Below are 12,678 nucleotides of genomic sequence, written 5' to 3' on the forward strand. Positions count from 1 at the left end.
GTGTTGCATGCAAGACAGGCCAAGTGATTTCTGTCCTCAGTGAGATATGAAACAATAAGAATGCCTCAGTACATCTACCTCAAATTCTGTGCTCTTTCTCTGAGTGAAAACTGAAGTATCTAGAAGCCTGCTAGAGAGTTAGATGTAGAGTTAAAAGGCTGCCACCTACTGATATGTGACCTTTAATAATTGAATTCCTTTTCAACATTCTAGATTCCATGTCCTCTTTGCTTGGGAGTAATCACCTTGATTACCGTGTTTTTACCCCAGGATCAGTTTGTCTAGATGGAAGAATGAGAATGACATCTCTCCTCATCAACTGTTCTCGTATGATATTAGAATGAATGCTGCTATTTAGCCAATTGTTAACAGACTCCTAGTCAATTCAAACTACAGATATCAGTGTCTAATGTTTTTAATTTTCATAACAAGGATCATTTCCTTTCAGAGGAAACTCTCTTTATTAAGTATGAACTGTTGGCCAAAAAGATTAATTAGTATAATAAAGTTTTGTAGATTGATTGGTGTAATGAAGTTTTTTTTAATGAATACTCCTATAATACAAGTTGCTTAAACAGCAAATCTCAAGATCTGATTGGTCTAACAGTAGGAGCTTTGCACTAATGTAACAGTCTAATGTAGTATGCACCTGTGAATGGCCTCATTCATGGCCTCTGGAATCCAGGTACTTACCATCTTGGAGTTTCTTCAGAGATTTTCTCAGTCATCTGGCGATGGGAGGAGACACCATAAGGAAGACATGATTTCTTAATTTCAGTTCAGGAATGATCCCATTCCCATGTATGACAGCCTGCAGGTAACACGTCACTGCCCACATTGCTTTGGCCCAATTCATGCGAGAGGAGCAAAGAAATAGAGGGTCTGGCTGGACAGCTGCTTCTTGGCAGCAGCTGTACACCAGGAAGGGAAGCACCAAGTTTCTCTGTCAGTAAACTGTCGCCTGCCTAACTGGAGGAAGAAGCCCAGGTGAACATGGTGCTTCCTTCGTGGGCCCCTCTCTCGGGAACTGCAGTTTGAGTTGGTTGCTGTCCAGTTCCCACAAATGGCTATTTTATATATTTTGTCTTAGATTTCTAGTTGTCTGTTAACATAAGAGTAATTCTAATGCAGCTATTCTGTTGTGCCTGGAACAGGAAGTACTATTTAACTTGGTTATAACCCAACATTTACTAAACGTATTTACGGAGCCCCCTTTTCTTCATACATAAATGACTAAAACATTTCAAAAACACTTTTACAAAGAGTAGAATTCTTACCACTTCCAAGTCTTAAGTTATCCCCCCAAGTTTCTGCATTGTTATTGCTTTCATTTACTTTTCATTGTGTTGTAATCCTTTTACTTTCTTAAGACACTGAATTTAGTTCAGTATTTTTTAGAGGTCAGATTGGTTGAAGTAGGCAAGACTCAAGACATTTGAAAAGCAATTATATGTAATTACAAGACAAAATAAGTACAGTGCTGCATGGCTGGGACACCTGGCATGTCACAGTAGAGGGCAGAGTTTTTGATATTTATTACTTAGTATTTACATGATCTCTGGTTTCCTACTAACTAAAACTCTCTGAGCCATAGTTTCTAATCTGGAAATGGGATATCTGTGACCATTACATAACTAGCAAATAAGAAGTAACTTAATACATATAAAGCTCCTCTCTTTCTCTTTCTCCTTTCTCTGTTTCCCAGTTAGTAATGCCCTAACTTAATTATGGTTAACTTGTGCTATTCTGTCACAAACAATGAGAATTATATGAGAAAGAGGTCAGAGAGAGAGGATGTGGTAATTGTATAAGCAACTTTCAGTTTACAAACACTGAATTTTTTGAAAACTGCACATAGATGATTTGGTTTTGGCAACTGACACCCTGACATTTGTGATTGATCCCCCACAGTTAGATTTACCTTGAAGCTCATGAATTCAGCTTTATGCCCCTCCCGCACATTTGCTCCTGTAAGGGCTGGGAGTTGTAGGGTAGCATAGGTGGTAAGAGGGTGGTAAGTATAGGTGGTAAGAGGGTGGGGCAGGTTACTTTTGGGGAAGCACTTCTGTGGAAACCTTTCTGGTAAATTGCCTAAAGAGCTGTCAGGGACAAAAGGACTTGATTCTCTAAATTTTGGGTAGTTTGTTGTGATTTATATTGCCATTCTACATAAACATTTACCTTTGTCCCTAATTTTGTGTTTTGTACATTTGACTTCTCCTTAAAGAGGGTCCCACAAATTGTGTTAAGTTTCAGACCCAGAACAGATGGACCCACTGCTGCCACAGTTCCCGTGCCATCACCTCCTACTACTCTGAAAATTCCCAGAACTCTCTCCTATTTCTGTAACTGCTGTGACCTTCATGATCCTTTCTTCTCCCAGCTTCCCGTAGAACTTTCCTTCTCCCTGCTGGAATCAAGGTCCAGCTATTTGGGCCTCCGCAAAGACACAGTGTCTCTCCACACACAACCCTGATTACATGGGTGAGGAGAACGGTGTGGGCTTGAGACTTAGGACTCAGAATATACTGGAAGTTAGGAAAGAGATCAAGACATGGGGCCTTTAACACAGCGCAGGAGCCACAGAGCCACCCCTTTGACTCATTCTGAGTTAAGTTATTCAGACACTCATTCGCTCATTAACTATATTTTTAGAGTACTCATTATTTGCCTATAGGGTTGTCCACAATGCTCACCTGTACTTGTAACATTTTTCCTGACTTTTTTTTCAGATATAAACTCTTCAAATTCCTAAATTGATTGGATGACTACTGTATAGGTTTAAATGAACCAGTTTAAAAAAAATAAAATAAAAAAGAGGGGCAGAGATTTAGCAGTTAAGATGCTGGGTTAAGATATCTGCATCTCATATCAGATTGAGCACCACTCCTGATTCCTTTTTCTTGATAATGTGCATCCTGGAAGGCAACAGGTAATAGCACACGTAGTGAGGTTCCTGCCACTCACACGGGAAACCTGGATTGAGTTCATAGCTCTTGGTGTTGTTCTGGCCCAAACAGGAGTTTTGCATTGTGACATTTGGGGAGTTAGTCAGCCAATGGGAGCTCTTTCTCCATGTCTGTTTGTCTCACTGTCTGCCTCTAAAATTAATTAATTAGTATTTTAAAAAGAAAACCAAAGAAGAAAAGGCATTTAGCCCTGCAGTTAAGGTGTAGCTTACAATGCCTGAGTCCGTCTCTGATTCCTAACTCCAGCTTCCTGCTAAGGCAGACCTTGGGAGGCAGTGGTGATGGCTCAGGTTACTGGGTTTCTGCTGCCCATATGGGAGCCCTGAACTGAGTTCCTAATTCCTGACTTTGATCCCACCCAGCCTCAGCTGTTGAAAGTATTTGAGTGAGCCAATGGATGGATGGATGGATCTCTCTCCCCCACCCTTCTGCCTTTTGTTAAAGCCAAAGAAATATCTATATTTGCTTTTCTAGTATCTTTCTTTGTTATAGTGTTCTAAGCTTTCCTGCCCAAGTAGTTTTGAAGTGAGGTTAGGAAGGTTAACTTACTGCAAAGAAAATAATAAATAATGCCTGATGGCAAGTGTGATGAGGAATGTGTTTAACAGGGACCCCAGGGTGGGGACTCTTGGAGGAGGGACAAGTGCAATTTATAAAGCTTTGTGGACTCAAATCAGCCTTCTCCAATGTTTGGCTTCAAGGTGTCGGAATAGATTTTATAGGTCACCAGGGTTGCTCTAATGATTACCCAAGCTTCTGTGCCTTCAGTGGGGAAGGCCACAGTTTTATGGAATTACCCTGTCCAGGCAGCAGGCTGGGTGTTAGAATTCTGAACAGACTGCCTGTCCTCCTTGAAGGCAGCAGGCAGCAGAATAGGTCCGGAAATTCCTGAGCGTCGGGAAGCCAGCACTAATGCAATTACTGAAATAAAAGAAGAGGTCAGATAATAAGGGGCAAAGGTTTTTTCCTTTTAAAGTGAAGGGACAGGTAAACAAAACCAGCTGTTCCTGGAGCCACCAAACTCTCCTCATTAAACGTTTTAAGAGGCTAATGGGCATAAGTGGCTAATTGTAGAACAGTCCTGAAGAACTAAATCTGGGGCCTGGAACGGGGTGGGCAGGGTGGATATGAGGTGAGAGCCAGCAGGCAGAGACAGAAAGGAGGTGAGACCTGCCCCTGGCAGAGAATACTTAGCCAAAATGGAATTGAGGTAAGAATGAGAGGCTTTGACAGGGAGTCTCCAAGGCTGATGTCAGTATGCTGTGAAATAGGCTTGGTTATCTCAGTTGGGGCCAGGTTTTAAGTTTATATGCTAGTATAATAGACTCTGCAATAGGTTTTTAAAATAATTATGGGAAATTTTATGTGTATTTTCTATGAAAAGTTCTGGAAAGGTATATAACAAAATGAGTATAAGGATCAGGGTTTTGGTGATTTTTCATTTTCATATTTCAATTTTATGTTCACTTTATATTCTGTCTGCAATAAGATTTGTTTCTTTTATAATAAAACTTGAAGGGCAACATTTTAAATAAAATAAAATGAAAGGTATTATACTGAAGTTAAAATAGGAAACACATGAGGACCAGAGAGTTAGCACATGCATTGGTAAGCAATTCCACTGGCTTTGTGTTCTCTACCATTTTTGCCACCTCCCCTGATGTGACCTGCTCATCTGGAGGTAGCCAACACTAGTGAGGGAAACTGTCCGTGCGCAGATTTCAGCCTCACTGCATTTGTAAGAATTCCCATAAAGGTGTTTTTCTCCACAATCTTTCTTTTTTAAAACTTTTTTATTTACATAAGGTGAACACATCTCATGTTTTTCATATACACAGATTCAAGAGCATAATAATACTTCCCACTTGACTTCAGTTTTTAAACAGCTCAGCCACTTGTGGTGTGATCCCAAAAGATCTTGAAATGGAAGACAGGTTGGAGGAAGACGATGATTTATCTACAAGTGGCAATCCAGCTGGCTCTAGAACGGTTCTGCCAGAGTCTATGTGGAAGGTGTCAGAGCACCTCTACTTGATGGATTTCCTTCCTATCCCCCTTCCTTCTTTTCTTTCCTCTCTTATTTATTTATTTGGAATTAGGACTCCTTTGCAGCCATTATTAAGTTAATGAACTCTCGTGGAGACCAGTGGGTAGTTGATGATCATCTTGACCTTCCTAGTGAGAAAGGCAGAAAGCAGGGGAGTTGCCCCAGATCCTTGCACAGGCAGCTGGAATCCAGCCCAACTTCTTTTTACCCAGTCTTTGTTACTAATCATAATCTTCATCATCTTGAGCAACTTATTCTGAACAAATAATCACCACAGACCATGCCACCTCCTTCACGCCCAGATCTAAAGGATGCATTGGATCTTTCGTCACTGGCAGTTACTAACAGAGAACAAGCAGGAGTTTTTCAAATAGCAACAGCTCATAGACACTGTAGTTTTCTTAGAAGCTCCACATTTACAGAGGGTAAGTGCAGCAGGCTGATTGTCCAAGGATACCAAGAAAAAGGCTTATGTATTTATCAGATTCATACCATATGCTTAAATGATCTTCTCTCTTTACAAGTGACACTGAATGATAAGTGACCAAAGTTTATTTTCCATAGCATGATATAAATGAGGGTTTAAGGTTGCACATGTGAATTGTACTCAAACTGAGGATATTAAAAAGATGCTGTGATTGTCAGGCTGGGAAAAATTCTAATATCATATAGAGAGTAAATGGAAAAACAGATTGAACCAAAGTTTTCTAACTTTGGGTTCTATATTTTTGGAAAAAAGGGGACAAAAGGAAGGAGGGGAAGAGCAAAAGGATGCTCAGCTCCAGGCCACGGACTGGGAAGGCTCAGGAGGGTATCCACAGGGGATCTTCCCTGACGAAAAATTGCATCTGGCACTTCTGTCACCCAAAATGCTAAACTGTATGTGTTCCAACAAAAGTTATAAGCACTGACTTTTAATACAGTCACTGGAGAACTAACAGAAAAGAGGAAACTGGTATATGTTTGGTTAAATAATAAAAGAAACAGTATACTTTTTATCCTATGTCTAGTCACCATGTAATGTAGTGACAAGTACTCTTCAAATATTTGTTACATCAACATTGCATAAATTATTTTTATTTTTAACACTATTCTGTTCCAGTTTCCTATCTTTCATGCAGTATGACATTTATCTCAACACTTACCTCAAATATTAGGAGCAGGTGTTGTGGCACAGTGGATTAAGCCACCACTTGAGATGCCAAGTCCCATATCAGAGAGCTGCTTCTGCTTTTAATCCAGCTTCCTGCTAATGCACAGCCTAGGAGACAAACAGCAAATGATGGTTCATGTACTTGGGTTCCTGCCACTCATATATGATACATGGATGGAGTTCCTGGCTCCTGCCTTTGGCCTGCCCAGTCCTGGAAGTTAGGGACATTTGGGCAGTGAACTAGTGAATGGAAGACTTCTCTCTCTCTCTCTCTCTCTCTCTCTCTCTCTCTCTCTCTCCCCCTCCCTCCTTCTCTCTCTCTCTCTCTCTCTCTCTCTCTCATGTTAATGTGAGGTTAATACAAAGAGAATGGATTCAGTGTAGTTCACAGATACAGTTCTCAGAATATACTGTTATTCCCTTCCTTCTTCCCTTTCTCTCTCTTTATTCTTTTTTAATTTTTGAGATAACATGTTTAACTTACATTATAGTCAAAGGCTTAATGCTCCACTAAATAAAGAGTTCCACAAGTAAGAGGTAGAGACCTATTTCAGTGGAGATATAGGCAAGCACTATAAACAATAGTCAAATGAAAAGATAACCATTTAACTCATACACAATAAATTTTAAGAGTCACAGATAATTGAAACTATAGTAGTATATCATTTTTAACCATTGGCTTGACAAAGATATACAACAGAGTTTCCCAAAAGTATATTTGCAACAATACTGATACAAACAGACATTTCTTTTTGTTTTTTGATTTTTTTCTTTTTTTAAGTTCCATACCTTTCCCTCTTTATTGAAGAATTGTTTACTTATTCAAAAGGCAGAGTTACAGAGAGAAAGGAGGAGAGAGAGGTCTTCCATCACTGGTTCACTCCTCAAATGGCCACAACAGAGGGACTGGACAAGGCTGAAGTCAGGAGCTTCCTCCAGGTGTTCCATGTGGGTGCAGGAGCCCAAGAACCTGAGCCATCCTCCAGTGCTTTTCTAGGCACATTAGCAAAGAGCCAGATCAGAAGAAAAGCAACCTGGACTCAAACTAGCGCCCATATGGAATCCTGGTGCTTCAGGCAGCAGCTTTACCCACTATGCTACAGTGCCAGCCCTGATTATTTTTTTGAATATTGGCTCCCACATATAAGGGGGAACATGTGGTACTTGGCTTTCTGTGTCTGGCTCATTTCATTCCACATCTGTTTTACTGGAATTTGTAGAATTGTTTAGGCCAAATAATATATATTAATATATAAATATCACATTTTCTTTATCCATTCATCTGATGATGCACACTGTGGTTGATTCCATATCTTGGCTATTGTGAACAGTGCTGCTATAAATGTGGTGGTATCTCTTTGATACAACATGTTCATATCTTTTGGGTTTTTACCCAGTGATGGGATTGCTGGATTATACAGCAAATCTATTTTTAGTTTTTAAAGAAATCTCCATACTGTTTTCCAAAATGGCTGCACTAATTTACATCTCACCAACAATGTATGAGAGTTCTCCTTTCTCTACGTCCTCATCAGCATTTTTACTCTCTGTCTTTTGGAAGAAAGTCATTCTAACAGGGGTGAGGTGGTTCAATTTGCATTTTCCTGATGGCTAATGATGTTGAGAATTTTTTCATATATTTGTTGGATGTCTGTATTTCTTTTAAAACTGTCTTTTGAGGTCCTTTGCCTATTTCATAACAGAATTGATTATGAGTATGTTGAATTATTTGAGTTACTAATATCTTACAGCTACTAATACTTTGTCAGATAGATAGCTTGTAAATATTTTTTCCCATTCCATTAGATGTCTCTTCACTCTATTGATCATATTTTTTCTTTGCTGTGCAGAAGCCTCTGAGATTTTATAATCCCATTCATCTAGTTTGGCTTTTGTTGCCTATCCTTTGAGGTATTATCTAAGAAGTTGTCACCAACACCAATGTTTTGAAGTATTTCCTGCATATTTTCTTCCAGCAACTTCATAGTCTCAGGTCTTAAATGTAGGTCATTGATCATCTTGAGTTGATTTTTGTGTATAGTGAGAAGTTATGGATTTAGTTTTATTCATCTAAATATTTACATCCAGTTTTACCAGCACTGTTTATTGAAGAGATTATCCCTACTCCAATGTATGGTTTGGGCACTTCGTCGAAAATTAGTTGGCTGGGGGCCAGCACTATGATGTAGATGGTTAAGCTGCTGCCTACATGGGATGCCGGTTCAAGTCCTGGTTGCTCCAGTTCTAATCCAGCATCCTGATAATGCCCCTGGGAAAGCAGCAGAAGATGGCCCAAGATCTTGGGGCCCTACCACCCACATGGGAGACCCAGATGAAGCTCCTAGCTCCTGCCTTTGGCCTGGCCCAGCCCTGGCCTTTGCAGCCATTTGGAGAGTGAACCAGCAGATGGAAGATACCTCTTTCTCACCCTCCCTCCTTCCCTCTCTTTGTATCTCTGCCTTTCAATAAAAAAAAAAATCAGTTGACTATATGTACATAGGTCTCCCATGTGGGTGGCAGAGGCCTAAACACTTGGACCATCTTCCACTGCTTTTCCCAGGAGCATTAGCAATGAGCTGAATCTGAAGTGGAACAGCCAGGACTCAAACTGGTGCCCATATGGACTGCCAGTGCCGCAGGTAGAAGATTTACCTACTATGCTAAGCGCTGCCCCCCTCTTTATTATTTTAAAGTAGGGATCAGGATAGGCATGGATGGATGCTAAATTCATTTCCCTAGGGAAAGAAAGTAAGCTTGTCCCTGTTACCCAATTAATATTGTGGAATTTCTGTGAATTTTCTTATATAACAAGAAATGGTGTTTCACTTGTCAAAAGTTGAAGAAACATATGGCATTATCCCACAAATGGAGGTGGAAATGAAAAAGATTTTAAAAACATGTTATTTGTTTGAAAAGTATGCAAGGTAAAAATCCATTCAGCGTATGAGAAGCCAAGCGGAACCTGGGCACTTTCTTCAAGCAACAGAAGCCTCCGGCAAGAGAAGTGTATTTGTGTCCTCTGTTTGAGATTTTATCTGATTCTTATTTTATTTTTATTCCAGTTGCTACATTGATGGCCGGGTGGTCAAGGTGATGGACTTCCTGAAAACTCGCCTGCTAGACACACTCTCTGATCAGATTAGGAAAATTCAGAAAGTGAGTAAAAGTATACTGGAAAGAAGAGGAGCAACCGTGGGGTAATGAAAGGAAGAGATCGCAGGTTCCAGCTCAGCTTCAGCACTGTGGGAACCAGGGTAGAGAAAAGGGGAACTAGTTCAGGCAGATGAGCATGAGCAAGCTCAAGAGCCCCTTCTCACAGCTGATGCAGCTTGTTTATTGTTTTCCAAATTCACAATGGTTTGTGTGTGCCAAAACAAAGTTTAAAAGCTTATATTTAATAGTTTACTTCTAAATTATGAATTTAATAAGGAAAGGATGAGTTGACATTGGGTATTTTGAGGGGAGGGGTAGTAGGGGTTTATTTTGAGTTAATTTAAGAAGACAATGATTACATTCATTCAGTAAAATTCTGGTCCTGGGCATTAGCAATTCTGAGTCATGTTTACCCTATGCCTAGGTATCTTCGAATCACATAAATAAAATTTTACTTTTATAAAGAGGAGGGGGAAGCTATACCATACTAAACAATTCCATGAAGGTCCTATTAACCTCTAACCAATGTTTCTCAGATTTCATCAGTGATATTCTTTCAGATTTCCAGTATCACTGCTGATGATCCAGTTTAATAAATTGGATTGGCTCCATATTTTTAATAATTATCCACCAAGTGATTCTATGCAATGCAGATTGCCCTAAGGTCACATTTTGAGAGACACTGGATTTGCTAATTCTGAACTGTAATTCTGAAGCTCATGTCTATAATTCCTTTTTTTAAAGATCTATTCATTTATTTAAAAGTCAGAGTTACACAGAGAGAGGAGAGGCAGAGGAGAGAGAGAGAGAGAGAGAGAGAGAGAGAGAGGTCTTCCATCAGATGGTTCACTCCCCAGATGGCCACAATGGCCAGACCTGTGCTGATCTGAAGCCAGGAGCCAGGAGCCAGGAGCTTCCTCCAGGTCTCCCACACGGGTGCAGGAGCCCAGAGACTTGGGCCATCTTCTACCGCTTTCCCAGGGCATATCAGAGAGCTGAATTGGAAGTGGAGTAGCCACGTCTCGAACCAGCGCCCATTTGGGATACCGGCACTTCAGGCCAGGGCATTAACCCACTGCGCCACAGCACCAGCCCCTTATGTCTATAATTTCAATAAGCCTCTCTACAAAATATCACATCTTTCATTGTCCAGTTTCTTGCCCAGGAAATATGGACCCTTTGAATATTTTGATATCTCTTGAGCATATTAAACATATCTTTGCAGAAATATCACAACAGGTGAGCCCTTGATAAATTTGAGATTAATGAATAAATAAACAAGTGAATGGATGGCTCATGTATAAAATTAGTTCTGAAAGTAAATCCTGTTTGAAACAATCGTAGAAAAGCACTCTTGAGAGAGAAAGTGGAAATCTGTTTCTTTCTTTTCTGTATTCATAGCAATACTCAAGTTACAAAGAACCTCTTGCGTCCTATTATTCTCAGTGGGGTTTTAGAGACTGAGAGGCTGCAGGACATCTGGACATCCCTGTCTGGTATCTCCAGGAACCAGGTGCATTAGCCAGCATGCTTTTCTGTCACTGGAAAGTCTAAAGCAACAAAATGATCTGAAATATTCCCAACAGTCCCTGTTCGCCATTCATTCAGTGAAAAATACTTGCGGAGCACTCAACAAGTACAAGCTCTAGTGCCACATGCTGGGATATAAAATGGAATAACACATGGTCTGTGCCCTCACAGACGCAGTTTCAAATTTTCATACTCAGTTTGAGAAAGTTGAGAACATATTAGCTAATACAATAGAATTGCAACCTATTGAACACTACAGGCCTTTTTTTTTTTTAAGATTTATTTATTCATTTTGAAAGTCAGAGTTACAGAGAAAGGGAGAGACAGAGATAGAGAGAAGTCTTCCATCTGCTGTTTCACTCCCCAAATAGCCACAACAGCTGGAGCTGGGTCGATCTGAAGCCAGGAACCAGGAGCTTCTTCCAGGGGGACCATGGCAAAGTCTCCAAACTTTTGATTGTTGACTAGTTGCTTTGACTGTTTCTAAAGTCCCAAGTGGATACAGGACTTCTGGGGGCCTAAGAGGGGTGGAAGGTCTGGGATGTTAGGTTCAAAAATACAAACTGGACAGAATGAACTAATGTCCTAGGCTTTCAAAAGCAAATCAGAGATAGACCAAGTAATGTTTTAATGTCTGTATACCTAAAACTGTCACCCAAAAGTCATAAGAGGGATCTTTGGTTCTTCTCTTAGGAGAAGTTAAGCGAAGTCTTTATGACATCCCCATTTAAGCCTTTATTCTCTACTTACTCTTTGCTTTTTGCACTCATGTTCTTTTCTTTTTTAACTCTGAGGAATATGACAGGTGATTTCTTTGGCACCTTAAAGGCAATGACTAAATTGCTAAAAACAGCTGTGGTTTCCAAATTTAGAATTCCACTTAGAGAAGAATTTGCCATTTTCTGAGCAGTGGCTGAATTATCTAGTTATATGAAAATCTTTATGATGCATTTGGAAACCAAACAGAGCATGTTTGGACAATGTTTAGACAACCCATTCCTTTAGATGATCCATGAAATCTCTCTTCCATTAAAATGAGGACAATCATCTGTACATTGGGAGATGAGTGAAAGGAAAGAATTGAGAATCTGCCAATGAAAATCTACCAATGAATTCAGGGAAGAGCCTGAGAGAGATTTAGGACACAGTGCAGGTGGTATAGTATTGATGGCTGGGCTAACTCCAAAACAATGACATGAGAACCAAGAAGAACCACTTTGGTTGAAGTCATTTGGACTCTGTGATTTGTGTCTTCATCTCCTGGAGGAATCAGAGGAGGAAATAACACTTTTTAGTATTATTTTTCAGAAATTTAATAAGCACAGGAAATAGTTGGTGAAATCCCAGTCATAAGGGAAATATTTCCAAAAGTACTGCCCACATGATTGCATTTTGAATACTAAATAAATGGAAAGTAGGTTTCCCTAGTATTTAGAAAGTTCCTTTCTTCCCTTCCTCTCTTATTAAGCAGCTGTTTATAACTGTCTTAGTATTTCCAGGATTCTAAGAATAAAATGGTAAGCAAGACTGATGCTTACACTCATGTATGCTGTGAGTTTAATGGGAGAATAGTTAATGAAGCAAGCAACTAGTATAAGATATGAAGACTTCTATAATGGGATGCTCCAGGAGCCTATGGTAGGAACTATCTAGTTTGTAAAGTAATCCAAATCAGGAAAGTCCTCAGAAGTGACATTTAGACTAACACCTAAAAGATAGACCTCTCCAATTTATAGTCCTTAAGCTAGATCAGAGAACCACTGGTAGATGTGTATGGGTAGAGGGAATGGTTTATATGGATCATAATGTAGCCATGAGCCTTTTGT

At 39.9% G+C, this 12,678-nt stretch overlaps 1 protein-coding gene across 4 annotated transcripts in view; it reads left to right on the top strand.

Moving 5' to 3' along the window:
• The window catches only part of HPSE2 (heparanase 2 (inactive)), a 781,878-nt gene that overhangs the window by 604,546 nt on the left and 164,654 nt on the right, over positions 1–12,678 (top strand). For all 4 annotated transcript variants that reach the window (XM_051824058.2, XM_051824060.2, XM_051824059.2 and 1 more), the window contains one exon: positions 9,232–9,325. In XM_051824058.2, the coding sequence (XP_051680018.1) occupies positions 9,232–9,325 (94 nt within the window). The remainder of the gene's footprint in view (positions 1–9,231; positions 9,326–12,678) is intronic.

Source organism: Oryctolagus cuniculus, chromosome 15, assembly GCF_964237555.1.
Source record: "Oryctolagus cuniculus chromosome 15, mOryCun1.1, whole genome shotgun sequence".
Lineage (NCBI taxonomy): Eukaryota > Metazoa > Chordata > Mammalia > Lagomorpha > Leporidae > Oryctolagus > Oryctolagus cuniculus.